The sequence below is a fragment of the Neltuma alba genome, unplaced genomic scaffold, assembly GCF_004799145.2.
Source record: "Neltuma alba isolate B1F8T4 unplaced genomic scaffold, ASM479914v2 tig00002695_pilon, whole genome shotgun sequence".
NCBI lineage: Eukaryota > Viridiplantae > Streptophyta > Magnoliopsida > Fabales > Fabaceae > Neltuma > Neltuma alba.
In genome coordinates this window covers 1-18,455 of record NW_021632972.1, presented here as the reverse complement: position 1 = coordinate 18,455, position 18,455 = coordinate 1, and the positions used below count along the sequence as shown (strand labels likewise).

General features: G+C 32.6%; 2 protein-coding genes and 1 non-coding gene across 3 annotated transcripts; 1 reads left to right on the top strand and 2 right to left on the bottom strand.

The window, feature by feature from the left end:
• Positions 1–1,665: 1,665 nt before the first annotated feature.
• Positions 1,666–1,814, bottom strand: LOC114735604 (U4 spliceosomal RNA). The gene has a single exon (XR_003739287.1). It is a non-coding gene; the product is annotated as a U4 spliceosomal RNA (small nuclear RNA).
• A 3,992-nt stretch (positions 1,815–5,806) lies between these two features.
• Positions 5,807–9,221, top strand: LOC114735596 (ras-related protein Rab11D). Its single transcript, XM_028923289.1, has 2 exons — positions 5,807–6,304; positions 8,545–9,221. Exons 1-2 carry the CDS (start codon positions 6,084–6,086, stop codon positions 8,978–8,980), a joined length of 657 nt encoding a protein of 218 aa, XP_028779122.1. The 5' UTR covers positions 5,807–6,083; the 3' UTR covers positions 8,981–9,221.
• A 1,093-nt stretch (positions 9,222–10,314) lies between these two features.
• LOC114735586 (probable WRKY transcription factor 69) lies at positions 10,315–12,654 on the bottom strand. The gene is given in 4 exon segments (XM_028923279.1): positions 10,315–10,799; positions 10,802–11,115; positions 12,110–12,253; positions 12,386–12,654. Coding segments are annotated over 4 exon segments (789 nt in total). The 5' UTR covers positions 12,499–12,654; the 3' UTR covers positions 10,315–10,581.
• Between the last annotated feature and the right edge of the window lie 5,801 nt (positions 12,655–18,455).

Sequence of the window (18,455 nt, the reverse complement as noted above, 5' to 3'; positions counted from 1 at the left end):
ATGATTAGGTGAAGGGAAAGTTATTTCACAACCAGCATCTTGGTCTCGTTCCAAAAAGAGAAGTTACCTATAATGTCAATGAATAATTATATTTATGTACATAATATATTCATTGGCTCTTAAATATAAAACTTATTTTGTGATATAATTTTATATTATAAAATGAGTTTTTATTTAAGACAAAAGTAATATAATAGACATCACTTCTATACTTAAAGTTATGCTTACTAGTAAAAAGAATTAGGTGATGTCAACACTTCAATGCCCACCTAAATCATCTAACTCTTGAGAAATCAACACCCAATATTGTACAGTGCAATGTAATTAATACTCTCTGTCACTAATATAAGACTCATTTTATTATGCAATTTGTACTAGAGTGTTTATTAGGCCCAAAAGCCTACAATGTCCACTCGAGCCTGATGAAATTATGCCCAGTCGAGCCCAGAAAAAGCAACCCAACAATAATGGGTATTTTTGAGCAAGGCCAAATGTGAGCAAGGCTAGGTATAAGGCTAGGTATGCTACCTTGCCCATTTGGCCGTACCCAAAGTTTATCTTCCTTCGGTCCTTAATATAGGACCCTTTAACTAATTTGATTAGATTAAGAAAGTTACGTAAGTTAGTTAATTATAAGAAAAGTGACACGTTTTTCTTAAAATACTATAATCATCTTTCTTACACCCTCTCTCCCTCTTCTACTTGATTATGGTTGGAAGAGTATCTATAGGATAATTTAAAGAAAATTGATAAATATGAGAAATGAGTCTTATATTTATGATCAAAACCAACTCAATAATTAGGTCCTATATTAAGGACCGTAGGAGTATATATAATTATATTTAATATATACACACACATGTAATATTCATATGTGGTTGAATTATATATTTCAAGATTTAAATTGTTGACACATTTGACTATGGATGTTGTTTGACAACCTGTCATGTTGTGTTTGATTATATAGTTATAAGGAGATATGAAATGATAAATATATATATGAATTTGTAGTGTGTTATTTATATTTCTTCTCTTAAACTATTCTAAATTATGAATTATAAAATACATTTAAAAATCAAAATATTATTTATTAGGTTTGGTGAAAATCTTCAGCGTTGGGATGGGTAAGGAAGCCCATCCAATCTAGTCTTGTCTTAAATAACTCGGGCTTTTACCAGGTAGGACTGGGCATCATTCGGCCTGTGTTATGCCCTGCTCAGCCTTGTCCATATGGGGCCCTAATTTTATACTCCTCCAATCTAAATATACAACTTATAATTATAATATATATATATATCTTATATTAGGCATTGAAAAAGTTGAAAGAGTAGCTTGACTGTTGGCATCCGAAAATAAAACTGTAGTTTAGTTCAATCTCTTCAGTTTGACATCTCTTAACATGGCGCAACGCCTTGTAAAGTTGTGATTTAACGAAATAAAAACCCTCCATACAGACACTGCCAATAACCTTGTAGACATGAAAACTTTCGACATTGTGTCGCATTTATAATCCCCTGCTTGCTTAATTGAAAGTCCCATTTATAATTTACAATTTACAATTCATTTATTTAAATTTCCATGTCACCATCCAACAGATAAGGAAATCGAACTATGCGGCAGAAACTTTATCTCTTTAACATAAAAGCTTTAGACTGACGATTGCAGGGCTTTACCCCGAAGGGAGCCCTTCCAGAAATTCTCAAAGGCCTGGGCCAAACCCAGGCCCAAGGGGGTTTGGAAATAGTTTTCAACCAGCAATAGACGCGCCTCGGTTAGAACCTCACTAGCTGCGTCATTGCCCCAAGCGCAAAGATGCTTTGAAACTAGTGCTCCATCCTTTTTTATAGATCAACCACGGTGTTTCCTTCCAGCCTCGTGTCGATGTGGGACTTCAAAAACTATCCATTCGCAATTTATCTTCCCACTGAACAGCCTCAAAAGTGCAGGAAGATCAAATATGAATCAGTGGAGGACACGAAGAAGCTTATCCTTTCAGCTCCCAAAGACACAAGTCACGAAGCAGATATTCCTATTAGTTGAGGAGAAAAATATATGCAGATGTTTTTCTTCGCTTCTGTCTGTATGATACATGTAAAAAATTAGGTGGTGTAGCGTAACTTGCTAAATCTCAGCTTATTTTACCCAATTCGGGAGGGAAAAACTGTGACCTTGCTGCAAAGAGGGAAAAAAACTTATTCCATTGAGAAAAACATTTCTGCATCGTGGTTGAAGGTATTATGGGTTTTACAACTGATTTAGCTCCAGTCAGTCAGAGACAAACATTAGCTCTTAACCACTAGTCTATCTACTTCAAGTCCTTTCATTTGCTCCGTATCTTTTCCAGCATCTGCTTTCCTTCTCCAACATAATGACCAGAACCTCGAGCTGCGAGCTTTGGGTTTGAACTATCCAACTCTAGCTAGAAGATACAAACATAGCAGATCATAAGGGAAGTCTTGGACAACGGAGAAAGTTTCAAGTATTTCACCCCCCCTTCTGTATGCCCATCCATTTTGGTTACATCACAGCTCCAACTTGAACACCGTGTTTAAATGCTTGAGCCTGATCAAATGCAGCTTCACCAATACTAGTATACTACCATCCATAACAAATAGAACAAGGTCTGGTTTCTGAACAAAGTAAAGTTGAGGAATTAGATACTCTTGTCGCTACAAAGATACAAACATAGCAGATCAAAAGACAATTTCTTCGAAAATAGATGCAATTTTCCAATATCTGATACAAAGGAAAGGTTTTCTACGTCTTCTGGTGCTTGCTTGTCGCAGAAAATGCAATTTTCTAATATCTGGTAAAAAACAGCAGGTCAAAGCACATGCTAGAGAGGGTTTCCAGCCCTTTTTCTGAAGATAATATGCATATTTTGTAGAAGTAACTCAGTATCCTTTGAATATCTGTGGACTGTTAAACAAAATAAAGTGCTAGTTGAAACAGGAAATAGTACTTCAGAAAAATCAGATACTGCTTCAATTGGCATATGTATAATAAATCTAATAACTTCATACATCATAGGATTGTTGGCAAAAGCATCCCAAAATTATCTAGTGCCATTTACATGAATCAAATTACTGGATATGAAATATTAAGAATTACTTGTTCTTTTTTTATGCTATTCTGTTGACGCCATTGCAAAATAACCCTATCTCTTCTTGGACCTGGTGGATTCTGCAATCCCCCTTCCTCAAGTCAAAGCAATACAGTGCAGTTAGCCTGAATAGACCCCAAAAAAACTTGAAAATTGTTAAGAAATTATATTTTTAAAAAAAGTGTCTTTATATCATTGGAGACAACCTATAACCAAAATGTTCATCAATGGTTGTTGTACAATGCTGATAAAAAGATAATAACAGAGCATGATATATCCTGTTATATCAGCTAAATTATGACCATATGCATGACAATTCCCATTTCCTTTCCCACTCCCAAAATAATTCTCTTCCTCAAGTTCTTATGTTGCTCTCAAATTTTCTCTAATTCCTCCCTTTCTTCTTTGATTCTCCTTCCATCTAAAGCTGGTAAAACAGGTTGAAGTAGCCCACCAGCCCATGACTCATGGTGGATGTGATGTGAGGATTAATTAAAAAAAAAAAGGGTTAATCATGGTGGAGTAGGCTTAAAGCAGTGCGAGCTAAAGTACTTTGCCTTCAGGGGGATAGCATTTTATCACCCGAGCCGGCCATTTTTGGTGGCTGGTAAGCCCAACCGATGATTACCAATTCTACTTCCATCTCTACCTTTTTTCCCTCAACAAGCTTATTAACAAAACAAGACCATCCATATCACATTATAGCATTTGTAGACGAAAAGAAGCAATTGTAATTTGGGTAAACAAAAAGATGCATTTCTATTCAATTAGCTATTTTCAGTTAAAAGATTTTTTTTTTTTGTCCTTGAGTTAAAAGAGGTTCAACAAATTAGATTTTGGGTACTCATTAATCATTATCATAAAATTAGGAGCACTTACTTATTATTAACCTAACTAACCTTCGCGGATTTAGTTGTTTTTTTCTCAAAAAAAAAAAAAGAGTTAATGCCAGTAAAATAAAATCAAGCATTTCGAATTTACATTTTAAAAATTTCACAACATAAAACTATTTTTTTTCCTAATTTATCTCAAGGTGTTTGGCAACTCTCAAAGTATTTTTGAAAAACACTTTTCTGCAAAACGAGACAAACCCCTTCACATATTTACTTCATAAATCCTAAAAGCATTTTTAAAACTATGGTTTGATTTCTATCTAACAATCGTACGTCATATTCACTATGTATGTGCGTTTCAGCTTTTTTTGGCCGGGGGGGTCTTTGCGTGTATTCCGGGGCAGCGTGCGAACAAAGTAACAATTGTTCTTTTCTCCTAAAAGAAAAAAAATCGCAATAGCTTAATTTTTAAAGTACTCTACAAATTAAAAATACAAGGAAATTAATATTAAATTTGGAGATACTATCAACAAAAAATTTAAAATTGATTTTCAATAAGTTAACTTGAAATTAATGAGTATATACAATTGTAAAAATAAATGATCATACTCAGCTGAGCATGATTTTTCTTCCGGCGTCATATGCTCAGCATGATTTTTTTAAGACTTTATGCACGACACGGAGTCTCTTGTTATTATTTTCTTTAAATGAAAGGGAAAGCAAAAGCTTACTCAGACACTAGTGCGATAATTTGATAATGATGTCCGGGGGAAAAAACAAAGAAAGAAAGAAATTTGTTGCAAAATTTTCTATTAAAATAATTTTTTAATCTTAAATATAGCAGCTAGACAAAAAATGATCTTAAATATAAAATTTTAATTTGTTTTATTTTTCAAATTAATAATTTTTGTTTAAAATATTCTCATTGATTGCATATGCTAATTAAGGAGTAGTTTTAATACACGTTATTAAATAGGTAGTTTAGAAAAAAATCAAAACATATTTGTTATAAATAAATAACTTAATTAATTTTCTTAATATCTGCAAATTAATTGGAAAAAAATCCCACAAAAAACCTAAAAATTATTAAAATCCAATCCAGGATTATTTCGTGCAGGCTACACTTGGCTCGTTATAAAAACAGATCTTTGTAAGAATTCCTAATTTAATAATTAAATAATTTTTAGGCTCTTTTTGTATAATTTTTTTAATTAGTTATCTAATTTTTATATTCAATGTCTAAGTAAAATTTGTTTAAAAACACACATGCAATTTAGCAATTTTTCTTCGGTTATATTTTAATTATATATAAAATAAAAAATATTTATACATGATTAAATATTTATTGCACATAATTAAAAATGAGTTGTCCCGTTAATTCAAATCTTTTTTAAAAAGAAATCAGAAATAAGGATTTTTCAGCAATTTTTTTTAAAAATAATTATCAGTTTTAAATTTGTGTATTCTTATACTATCTCTGATCCTTAATATAAGATTTAGTTAAGTAATTTAAATAGATTAAAAAAGTTTGTTAAATTAGTTATTTGTAATAAATTGGTGTTATTTTTCTAAACTTATTAATCATGTGTAATAATTAGAGGCTTAGAATTATTATCTGACGAAACATTTAACATATGTAACTAGTGCAAGGATTATCTTAAAAAAAAGATAAATATGAAAGACAAAGTGAATTAAATTTTATATTTAGAATTAAATTAAAAATTGATTAATTTTTATATTTTTTGGTAACAAATTAGTTTTTATATTAACGGTTAGAGATGGTGACTGCTACAAAGCCTTGGAGTTTTTTATTTTTTGGTGGAATGCGGGTGAAGCACGTAGAAGAAGCATTTGGCCGCTTGGTTTCCACTACACGATTCCCAGAATCTAGCCCATCGCCCAACAGTTGTAACTTCTATTTTTCCCTGATTTTTAAACTCAAACACTCTCTTAAGCTTAACCAATTCTAAGTGCTCCGTGAAATATTCGATGACTCAACCATCAAATCTCTCTCTTTAACGTCGAAATCCCATATTCATATTTGACAATCTTCCCCCAACCCTTCTTCTCTTTCTTCCCTCTGTGACAATCTCCTTTTTTGAATTTCCAATCGAAGAAGGGGAAGTAGGGCAAAAATATACGCTCCTATGGCTGGCTACAGGGCTGATGATGAGTATGATTACCTCTTCAAGCTTGTTCTGATTGGTGATTCTGGAGTGGGTAAATCCAACTTGCTCTCCAGATTCACCAGGAACGAGTTTAATTTGGAGTCCAAGTCCACTATAGGTGTTGAGTTTGCTACAAAGAGCTTGAATATTGATGGCAAGGTCATCAAGGCTCAGATTTGGGATACTGCTGGCCAAGAAAGGTCTGTTCTTCTCCTCCCACATCCCCGTCGTTTTTCCCCTCCTTTTTTTTTTTCCCGATTCGATGGGCTTTTGATTGACTCGTGTGTTTTCAAGTTTATGGTTATTTGACTGTAGTCAAAATTAACGATTATGAGCATGCTTCTGAGTATATGTTGATTTCCATATTTCTTTGATACTGAAAAGTGTGTTCATTTCTTTGAAGTTTGTGACTATTAAGTTGGATATGGGGGGTTCTACGAGTCTTCCTCCCTCCCATTTCTGAATATCTTAAAGTTTCTAACGACGCGAACGCTCTTCTATTGATGACAAGACTATCTTTATGACTTCACTTGAACTTATCAAGGAGGTTTTTTCTTTGTTTGCTGGCTTATCACAGTTTTTAGCTCGGTAGATTTGATATTTGACTTTAGTGAGATTATTTTATGATTGTGATTGTAAATTTTTTATTAAAACACCCATGGTGCTTTAGTGCTGGAAAGCATTTTTATTTCTTCAAGTTTTATGAATTTTAAGTTGGATGGGATTGGTTTGTGATATAAATGACATGAATGCCGCAGTATGAATAGCTGAATTACCCTTGTGATTTAACGTTAGATTATTAATAATAAGGTAATTTCTTTTTTGGTGACATCTTCTTTTTAGGTTTAATTTATGACTGCTTTATCTTGAACCCGATGGGTTTGACAGACTTTTAGTTCGCTTTTCTTTGGAAAACGATTCTTACATCTGAAATGAGTGTTGATGCCCTTGGATTCTGAAGGTTACTCGTGAAATTATAGCATTGAGTCCTCTATGCACAGTGGTGCATGGTATAATGATAACTTTGTTTTGTAGTTTCTTCGCTCTTAATTTAGTGAAACTCTCAGTTTGAGCTATTAGCCTCCAGCTAATCAATAGGTTTAATCTTGTACTCCTTTGGCACCATCAATTCCAAAATATGTCTTTTCTCTTTTCAGTCAAAATTTTAGCTTGGTTTTGTTCCCCATTAAACATCTGCTTTATGTCGTCAGTACATGAGCATTTTATCAGAGATGATAAAAATTTCTTGTTAACTTTTCTAGTCTTCTCTTTATTTCTCCTGTTTCTGACTAACATTTCAATGACAAGAAAGTAAAAGAAACCGTCTACAAGACATCCCTTTTCAAGTTCTTTTTCCTTTGGACATCTTGTGTCTTCAGTCTATACATATCTGTGCCTCAACCGTATTGCCTGCAGCAGTGGGAATCATTTGAAGATTTTTAGATTTCTCATAGATCTTTTCATGAGTCTTGACTTTTGAGCTAATGGATTGCTAGGAGATTCTTGATCTGAGATCCAGCTGTATTATGGATGTGATCTGATGGGTGCAAGGGCTTTTTAAGGATCATTCATCATTCTATGATGGCTCCCTTTTCACTTGCTTGTTGTCCTTAATTTTGATGCCGAACTATGATAAGAGATCAATTAATTAATGTTGAGGACCCAAAAAATGTCTTACTTTGTGCATAGCTGGTTTTATACATTCTAATGATGCAGTTGAGTAATGTTTGGAAGGGCTTTTCTTACATAAGCTTTTTGTTTTTTCAATGAGAAGCTTAGAAAGTTATTCTAAGCTTACCGGTGCTTTTGGTATAGTGCTGTAAGCAACTTTGTTTGGCTCTGTGGACAAAGTCTAATTTTTCTCTGATTATATATTTGCACCAGTTAATCCAGTTTATACTAATGAGTGTGTGTATTGGCTGATTAGTAGAACAGTGAATTAGTGCTGCAAAACTAGGCTAGAAAGTGTGGCCATGAGTTTTCTTCCATGTCTTTTTTGATTGTCTGCTTGGGGTGGATATGGCCTGCGCACAAGGGAATACTTTTCAGATGCGTGGAGTAGACTGTAGTTTTGGAAGAAGTGGATTCTGTGTTTGGAGCTAAAACGAGAGGCCTGAAGCTTGAATTTTCTGAGCATGGAAATGAGCAAGGGACTTGTTGGTCTGCAACTTTCTCTTCTAAGTGTTTCTTTATTCTGACAGTCAACATTACATCTCATAATAAGTTTCGTTGGTGGAAGCGCACCTAGCGTGCTCAGTTTGCTCTGGAAGAGTGAAATCAAATATTTATTTAATTTTCTGGGGTCATGGGACATGCCAGTTTGATATAGCCTTTGTTTCCTTTTCCCCCTAAATTATTTAATGACAAGTGTCGGGAGTTTATTTCAACAGATATCAATTTATTATGAAATTTGACTTGGTACGATCTGTTCTTATAATAGGTATCGTGCCATCACTAGTGCATACTACCGAGGAGCTGTTGGTGCCTTGCTTGTGTATGATGTAACACGTAGTGCAACATTTGAGAATGTTGCAAGGTGGTTGAAGGAGTTGAGGGACCACACTGACCCCAGCATCGTAGTGATGCTTATAGGAAACAAATCCGACCTTAGACATCTCGTTACAGTCTCAACAGAAGATGGAAAATCCTTTGCAGAGAGGGAGTCGCTCTACTTCATGGAGACTTCTGCTCTGGAATCAACCAATGTTGATAATGCATTCACTGAGGTTCTCACTCAGATATACCACATTGTGAGCAAGAGGGCGGTTGAGGCGGGGGACCACGGAGGTCCTTCGTCGATCCCGTCGAAAGGACAGACGATAAACGTCAAAGATGATTCTTCAGTTTTCAAGAGATTCGGATGCTGCTCAAACTAGTGGTGTCCCCTGTGACAGGTGATTTTCATAGCCTGTGATCTTGTAAATGCTTACTTGGGAATTGTGATTATATTTGGCAGAATAAGACTGGTGTTTGATATTGACAGTTTGGACGATGTATTACGTGGAAAATCCTAGGATTTAAGTTTCTTAAAACAGTCTTTTTAAGAAGACCTATTTGAAACGAATGTCTGCTCAGGATTTTATCAGGAATCAAAACAACTGCTTGCCTTGCCAGAATTGTGATTTTTCCGTCAATCACTACGCTCATAGTAGCAGTTTGATTCTCTGTTTTCTGACATCCTCTGTGCGATTGAAATCATTGTCTTCAGTTGGCAACGGTGTTGATCCTAATTATGATGACACAATTCCCGTATGGCACAAATTTTTTTTTACATCGCGGGGACATAATTTTGTGTTGTACAAAAAATATACAGCAAGGCAGTTTTGTTATCATGCCACTGTTCAAGACACATATTTGTTGAGATTATACATTTGTTATATATTGGCATTTTAAATGTTAATAAACGTTGATAATTATTACTACCTCCGGTCCTTAATATAAGATTCTGTTTGACTTTTATTTTGGTTCTAAATATAAGACTCCAATCCACTTGTCTCTCATATTTATGCATTTTTTTTTCAAGATAGTCCTTCTAATATTATAGTTCTAGCCAATATAATTGATTAATAAGGATATTTTAGGAAAGACAACACCTTTTATTACAAATAACTCACTTAACTTCTTTTCTTAATCTCTTCAAATTAGTCAATTGGGTCTTATAATTAGGACCGGAGGTAGTATAATAATTGGTCTAAATATTACTTTCGTATTTCATTTTATAAAAATAAAGTGGTGATGCGATAGAAGAGACCACTTCTATGTCAATCGTTCTTATGAACGGCCCACTAAAAACTTCTATACATATTTGACCTCTACATATTGAATACACACAGTCACACACATTGTTTTTTAATCGTCGGATTTTATTATAATTTACTGATATATGTTGGGTTTTGACATTTGACGTCATTATCTCACACTAAATTTAGTTATACTCCAATATGTCTTTTGGTTAAGGGATGGTGTTAATAAATATTTTATTTTGTAAATTAATGGTTAACTATGTGTATGAAATGAAGTTTAATTCATTATGATTTTTAAAATAAATCAAATAACATAGTAAAAAAAACGAGAGAATAAATGTAAAGGATATTAGATATCATTCATTTATTTTATTTTATTTTTTGGGCCAGCTCAAGCATAATTCATTTCACAACTTACATTTTAAAAATAATTTCTCAGTATTAATAAAATGTAAAACTAAACTAAGACATGCTAACACATGATTATGTGAAACTCATTACAATAATTTACATATCACATGAAAAGATGTAATAAAAAATAATATTAATCAAATGTACAAGAACAAGAAACATAGAGAGAAGAGCCTGGGATTGTAAAAATATTATTTTATTTAAAGAATTTTTATTACTATCTTTTTTCCCCCCATTTTCTATCGCGCACGACTTTCAGGTGGCGAATAGTGTATTCCCATTAGCTAAGCAGGACGGAAGAAAAAGATTCCGCCCTATTACTGTTATCCTGTGATCCTACCGCACTGGATCGCGCTCGATCTCGGAATATTCCTTCTCCGGAAAACAACCGAACACTCCGGCAACTCGCCGAGATCCGCGAACAGCGACTCGTCTTCATCCTCCCTCATCGTCATCAACGCCATATCCTCCAACTCTCCGCCGAAGATCGGGCTTTCCAGCACTCTCGTCGTGGATGCCATGTCATCGAACCATCCGAATGGCCATGGTGGTCGCCGAGCAGAACAGCCGAGTCGCCGTCGAGTTCTAGATCGGGATGGCTCGCGAACACCGTGAGATTCTCCTCCGGTTCGACTTTAGAGTCCGATTCGGTCGGTACGCCGTCGTTAGCGTCAGCAACAGCGGCCGAGGAGGAGGATGAAGGGGAGGTGGCGGTGGCGGAGTGAAGCTTGCCGGCCGGGATGGAGTGGTTGTGGTCGTGAGCGTAGGTGACGATGATCTTGGTGGGGTCCACACGGCTTCTCTCTACTTGTTTCCGGGCGGGACAACCCTTCGAACTGCTACATCGGTAATATCCCCTGTAATTAAATAATAAATTAAAATAATCGGAAAAATATATTATAAAATAAGTACATGGATTAGGATCACGATCCAAAAGAAGACAAAAACCCTTGGGTATTTGTATGTGTCTTAATTTAACCTATTTTTTGTGGGGGGAAAAAAACCTCTCTGAAGCGCGTGTTCCCAATCGCGGTCACCCACCACCTTGTTAGCATCACGGTCAGTTTATATTAGTGTTGGTTCAACATTTTCATGTTAATAAATTAATTTTTCAAGTACATACATATAATCTTCAATTTTATTTTTAATTTTAGTTTCATGATAAAATTGGAGCTAATCATCGTTAAAATTTAAACCCTCATTTTTTTGGTAGTTGAAAACCTACCCATTTTTGTCTTACATCAAGACAAATTAAAGTGCAACTATATTTCCTTCCTTCACTAAAATAACTTATCCAAACTGAAAACGTAAAAAAGTTATTACAAACTTCATAACGTTAATTCATGAGGATAAGATAAAAAAACAGAAAATTCTATTTTATGGAGGCTGCTAACTTTTTAATTCAGCTAAAATATCGTAATGTTCACAGTTTCACCTAATTAAATGTAAATTGTAATTATTAATTAATTATGAAAAGACTGTAAAAGAATCTCAATAGAGCAGGTGTTAATGTATTAAGAGAAATAGAGAGCGAAAAATGCCAGATGTAATTTAATTAAATTGAGAAGAATTAAAGAAGCTAGGATAATTTACTCTACTACACTATGCGTGAGATCGACGCGGTCCAGATCTCGCGTGTGTTATCATCACACATGGAAAAATACTACAAGCGCATTTTAGCACAGCCGCCTTCGATTTGGTAATTTCTCCGCCGGCGGCCTCAGCTGGTTTCAGAAGCCACCTTAATTCTCAGGACTTCCGATTTCCAATTATGACATTGCTTAATTCCATAATTTAGCTTCTTAATGACAGGATTAAGGCCGTTTAAGAGCATTAGTGTGAGTGATTTACCTGGGATACGGAGACCCCTTGATAGGCTTCTGGCCGTACTTTCTCCAAGCCCAAGAATCGGACGGTGGATACGTCTCGACTTTGCTCTTGGATCCCTCCACGTCACCGATCGGTACTACCACCACCTTCTTCTTTATCCCCTTCCTGCGCACACAGCACATAACGGTAAATTAGTTTTATGTATACACACACCTGCCTAAATCCTAACTAACAAAACGGAAAGAAGAAGAAGAAGGAAAAAAACCAGGCAATTAAATTCATTAAAACATATCTGACCTTTTCTTGGGAGACGGAGCTGCAGTATTGATGTCATCACCGGAGGAGGGAGAGTCCGGTGCCATCTCGGGCAGAGGTTCAGATTCTTCCGGTGGATCGAATCTACGGGCCATGATGGAAGAGTTTAAGGGTTTTTGAGTGAATCTAAGTGTTGATCGATGGACAGTGTTTGTTAGGGTATGTATGGGTGGGAATTGATCAGAGGGTGGTGGAAGGTAGAGGGAAAATGGGTTGGTGGGGTGGCCGGAGAAGGAAGAGTGAGAGAGGAGAGGAAGGAGGAGGAGGAAGAAAGAGGGGAGGGAAGGGGGGTTGGGGAATGATAAGAGCCGCCATATATGATGACAGATAGGCAAAAGGGGAGAGGAAGAGCAGCGTAGTTTAGTGTGGACGTGCGAGGCAATACCTAATAAATAAACAAATAAGGATGATGAGGGGGCATTCATATGGTAGAGCTGGGTTCATCATAAACTAATGTTTTCAGTTCATTCATTGGTTGGTATTAATTTCTATGATTACTCTGAATAATATAGCAAGAGCTAGGACTAAAAACATATCATACCTAACTTTTCATATTCTTAAGATTCATCTCGAATCATTCATTCATATACACAAGATACAAAGACATTCGCACACAACGTCTTGTCAAATTTGATTGTTTAGTTATCTGCTGCTTCTTATTTTCCCCCCCCAGTTTATTATTTGCTTTTTTATTGTCACAGCTCACATACTTATTGTCCCTGGCAAGAATTCAAACTCACAATCTTACGTTTAGAAAAATTTGAAGGGAGATCTTTAGTGTCAGCATCATTGGTTTGCAAGACCTTGATATTTGTTAATTACTACCTTTATTATTAATATAAAAACTAGTTGGAAATTGTTAGGAATTGAGTTTGGTTCTAAATATAAGATCTTTATTTTATTTTTCAAATTCATAATTGTTTCTCCAAAATATATCTATTGATTATAAAGTGCTCCTACAGGGATAATTTTAATCTATATGATTAAATATGTTAGTTTGAAAAAAATCAACGCATACTTGTTATAAATAACTAACTTAACTAATTTGAATAATTTTCTAATATCTCTCTAAATTAGTTATTCAACTCTTATATTAAGGGCATAGATAGTATTGTTTATAATGCATGTAAGTTTATAGGTTAAAGTCTGTATTTTTTTGTTACAAACACATTAAAATCTATACGTAGTAAAAAAAAGCATTGTATATTAATCTAATCAACTTTAAAAATGAGAAATGATTTGATTATCTTTAATTTCCATGAAATAAACCATGTCAATATCTCTGCTCAATCTTATCTGTGACAGTGTGTGCGCGAGATAAATCTCTGTATTTGTGTGTGTGTGTGTATCTAATACATCTTTGAAAAGCCATATAGAAGCAATATAATTTAATGTGTGTGTGTATATATTTAGGGAAAGATCCATGCAACGCACGAGAACCACCGTTTGGTTTAAAATGAGATTATGTTTTAATTGTTAAAATATTTTCTCTAAAAGGAATTAGTATATTGACAGAAGAATCAAGAGTAGGTTGGTTGGCTCAATTGATTTGGTTTAAAATTAAATGTACGTGATGTAAAACCATGCATAGAGTCAAAAACAATGACGAATTAGCCGCTCAAAACCGACCTCAAAATATTTTTTTTAAAAATATTGTCCAACTTAATCTGATATATATTGAATTTATTATTATTTGTTTAATGCATATATATTTACATATTCAAATTTCTACGTGTGAGGAATTGTAATGTATGCTACAAATTAAAAATAAAATAAAATAAAATGCATAATCTAACCACGCTCTTAAAAATGAGAAGTAACTTGATTAACTTTCATGAAATAATGAACTATGTCTATATCTGTTCTCATCCTTATAATTTGTGTGTGTGTGTGTGTGTGTGTGATAAATCTATGAAAGACTGCACGATTAGGATTCATATATAAATTTAATTTAATTTAATGTACGAATTAAGCTTTGTGCAATGTATATGCAATGTGTAAGTACAATGCATCACAGTCTAGTTTTAGGATTATGTCTAGATAGATAAGATTCCTTGTTTAATATTTGACCTTACTTTAAACATGATTCGTGAATAATTAAAAAAATAAAATTGGTGTTCAGAGAACTGAATCAAAATTACTAATTGGACTGGGAATTATTTGCAACATGCCTAATTTAGAGAAAGTTTGGCGGCTAACAAATTAGTGACAAATTGGTCAAAACAATCTCAAATCGATCAAAACTGGTCAAATTGGTATATTCATGTTTTGAGCTGTGATATATTCATACATATCTATGTCTGATAAGTATTGAGAGATGAAGGAAAATTAACAAATAGGTGAGATATGCATGCAGGTAATAAACTTTAAAATAAGAAATATAATATAATATATATATATATATATATTGGATGAAAGCTATAGAGTTGTTGTTGGATAGAGCCATTTTATACAATATATATCACTGTTTTTTTGTTATTAATTTTTTTATTTAAAATATATTAATTCGTAACACATCTGAGGACCACAAACTAACCCAAGAGCTGGTGTCCTCTTTTTGACACTTGGCTAGAATAGATTTGGTTTTTCAAAAAATAAATTAAGATAATAAAGATTTCACAACTGTATAATTATTTATCATCATGTTATTTATTTCTGCGCAGTTGTTCAAAAATTTCAGAGTTTTCTTGTTAAAAATGACATCAGCTTAAAAATACCCCCTCATCGAATAATAAAAAACATGGAGTAAAATAACAGTTTTTTCCTGTTTATGTTTTTACATAATATAATATAATTTCTATTAAATATATGAAAATTTTTATACGATTTTAACGAAAATAATACATACTACCAATAAATGAAAAAAAAATCTTCATATTGTAAAAATATATTTGAAAAATAAATACCTTTTTTTCGCGCAAAAACACAAGATGAAAACATATATATGGACACAGAAATGTTTATTTGGTTATAATTAAAATTCACGTCTCATAATAATTTTAAGGTTTCATAATGGGACAAGAACCTAAACCATTGATTAACGAATCAAATTAATTCACAAAACTATTGGCCTTAGAAATTATCAATTTATCTTAAGCTAATGAGATAAGGATGACATATACACGCAATGTGTACTCATTTCATAATCATATAAAATGCTTCATGCTTTCATCAAAACCAACAAAGATAATATTATTAAAAAGATGTCTAATCTTTTCAATCTCATTTAAGAAAATATTTAACCCTTATCATAAGACACATAATTAAGGAAGTATATATTTATTAAAGTTTTTCTAACATCGTTCCTTTTAATGTTTGTGACTCATGTTTTTTTAATTTGCTTGGCTTTTTTTCTTTATTAAAGCATTGATTTTAATATGAATAAAGTTAACAGATTTCATTGTCGGACAAAATTAATGAGTTAACAAAATTTTTTTTAATCCTGATTAAAATAAAGGCCAGAAATACCTTATAAAAAAAAGAGCTGCAGAGGGAGTAGTGATTAATTCATAATCTCAAATTAATAATTATAAATTTCCTTGCTCCGATTCCTTCGCTATTGGTATAAACTATAATTAATCAAGTAAACAGTCCAAATCTTATCTTGTTTTTGCCAACTGGTTACTCATTTATTTTATTACTATATATTGTATATATCAAAATATTATTATTTTATTTTATTCACAGGGTTATGATAATGAATGAACAATTAATATTTCAAATGAAATGCCTGACAGGAATATATTATTATATGATTTTAATTTGGAACCCTGTGATTGCGATTAAAATAGTGATTTGATTAAGCAAGTTAGCATTTGTTCTTTTGTTTGAAGAAGGATATTAAATATCCAAACTTTTTAAATTAATGGGTTTTTCGAATTCACCTAATTCTGTTTGGATCTTGAAGCAGACCTATGAAAGGGAAGTGAGAAATTACAAAGAAATTTAAATTCGGAAATATATTTAAGGGAAAATTTCAAAAAAAAGTTTTAAGTTTCAAAGTTCCAAATGGGTTAATATAATTTTAATCCTTCAAATTTACATTATTTTAATTTTGGTCCTTCAAGTTTCATATAGTTTTTTATCTTTCAAGTTTTTTTAATTTAAAACATTAATCCTTATAATCCAATAAAAATTGAGACTATTTTGCTTTTGAAGGATTAAAACTTATAATTTAAAACTTGAAGAATTAAAACCAAAATGAGAACAAACTTAATGGATCAAAGTTTGTATTAACCCATTCCTAATCAATCTTATTTACACACTTTAATAATAATTAACAATATTTAAAAAGTAAATAACCACACATTTTATAGTTATTCTTGATCTGATATTTTGAAATTTTGAAGATATTTTTTGGGGAATTTTCCCAATATTTAATCGATACCACCATTTTGTATTTTTCTGTACATTATTCTTCTCGATACTTACGTAGCAATTGGCTAATGATGTCATCAAAAGCATTGAGAAATATTTTTTTTAATTCTTTTTTTACATTTTATATTTTTTGACAGAACGTATTTTATGGATATTTTTTATAACTCAATATTGACGTGATTATTTTTTCCCAGAAGAATTTTTTAATTTTTACAACTTCATGAAATTTCTAGTTTACTTCTTTTCCTATAAAAATTTATAATTGATCGTCATAAAAATAATTTTAAATTAGAGTATGAACTAAATCAATATTTGAATCAAAGTGTAAACTAAAATATATTTTTTGACAAAAATAATTTCAGCGTAACATAATTGTATTATATATCTAATTAAAAGAATTTGTAACTATGTCTAATCCTTGAAAAAATCTAAGTAAATTATGAAACTTTAAAGACAGTCAAAGTTCTATAGATGATTATATTGGAATTTTTTATATGAAGGTACCAAGAAATTACTGATATTGACTTGATCACTGATATATGATAACAAAGTAGTATTAAAATATATTATGTTTGGCATATAAACTTGGAGACTAAGGAAACATCAATCAAACTACGTTAAAAATGTCAAAAAAAATCAGAGAGAAGGGCTAAGAATACACACAATGATGTCAGATTGAAATTGAGTCAACAATTAATAAAAAGTTACCTTAATTGCTTAATATTAATGTATAATAATTAACCTGTTTTCATCAAAAATTGAGAATCTTATCAATTCTCAATTCAAAGCAGAACAAACTAAGTGCCGTTTGATTAACGTTAAAAAAAAAAAATCATTTTTTATTGTATGAGGTAAACATATAATTAAGAAGAGTTTTGTCTCATAAAACACAAAAAGAATTATTTTAACAGATCCATCTACTGGCAACAAGAGTAAATGTATAATAATTCAGAGTAGCAATTATACAACATGAAACTAAGAAATTATTTTAATAATAGTTAAGAGATGTTTGTTTGATTTATAAAGAGCAATAATCATGTGTGTGTAATATTTCACGGATAATACTATACAAGGTTTTGAAAAATAAAGTTGTCAAAGGAATCTTTTAAGAAGCAGCCTATGTTGAAACAGTATTGAATATCACATGAGGTGGGGGACAAGATAAATTAAGTAGTTATTCTTGTAACCCTGATCAATAATAAGCCTAAAATATTCAAATAATTCAATAAGTAAAATATTAATAAAATCAAATAATGAGAAAGTGGACCTTTTGATTATAACATTTAAAATGAAATTATGATCACAAACTGTGACATAATGACTCATTTTTATATTACACCGAATATCTTTACTTAGACGGAACAAACAAAGCTAGCAAAGTAAAATGAGAGCAAAACTGAAAACATGGAATCAGGGGCAACTACGACATTTTCATCTGGCACAATACGGCATACGCTAAGCTTAAAATCTAATGAAACTTGCTTTGTCATCATCTCCGAGCTCCAGAAACCTCGTCATATCTGCATATCAATGGCGGCAGCAGAACAAATTCTGGAACTATTCGATTCGTATTGGTTCAAGACCACAGTTCGAGGCAAGAAATCCCCTTTATCTTCATCGTCTCCAGCTTCAACCCAAAACACTTTTCCTCAACCACGACGACGAGGAGTAGCTA

What these genes read in the sequence shown, in the direction of transcription:
- LOC114735596 (XM_028923289.1), top strand. Translation starts at nt 6,084, where the DNA reads ATGGCTGGCTACAGGGCTGATGATGAGTATGATTACCTCTTCAAGCTT. An exon ending in GATACTGCTGGCCAAGAAAG is followed by an intron (nt 6,305 to 8,544) that starts GTCTGTTCTTCT and finishes TTCTTATAATAG; the next exon opens with GTATCGTGCCATCACTAGTG.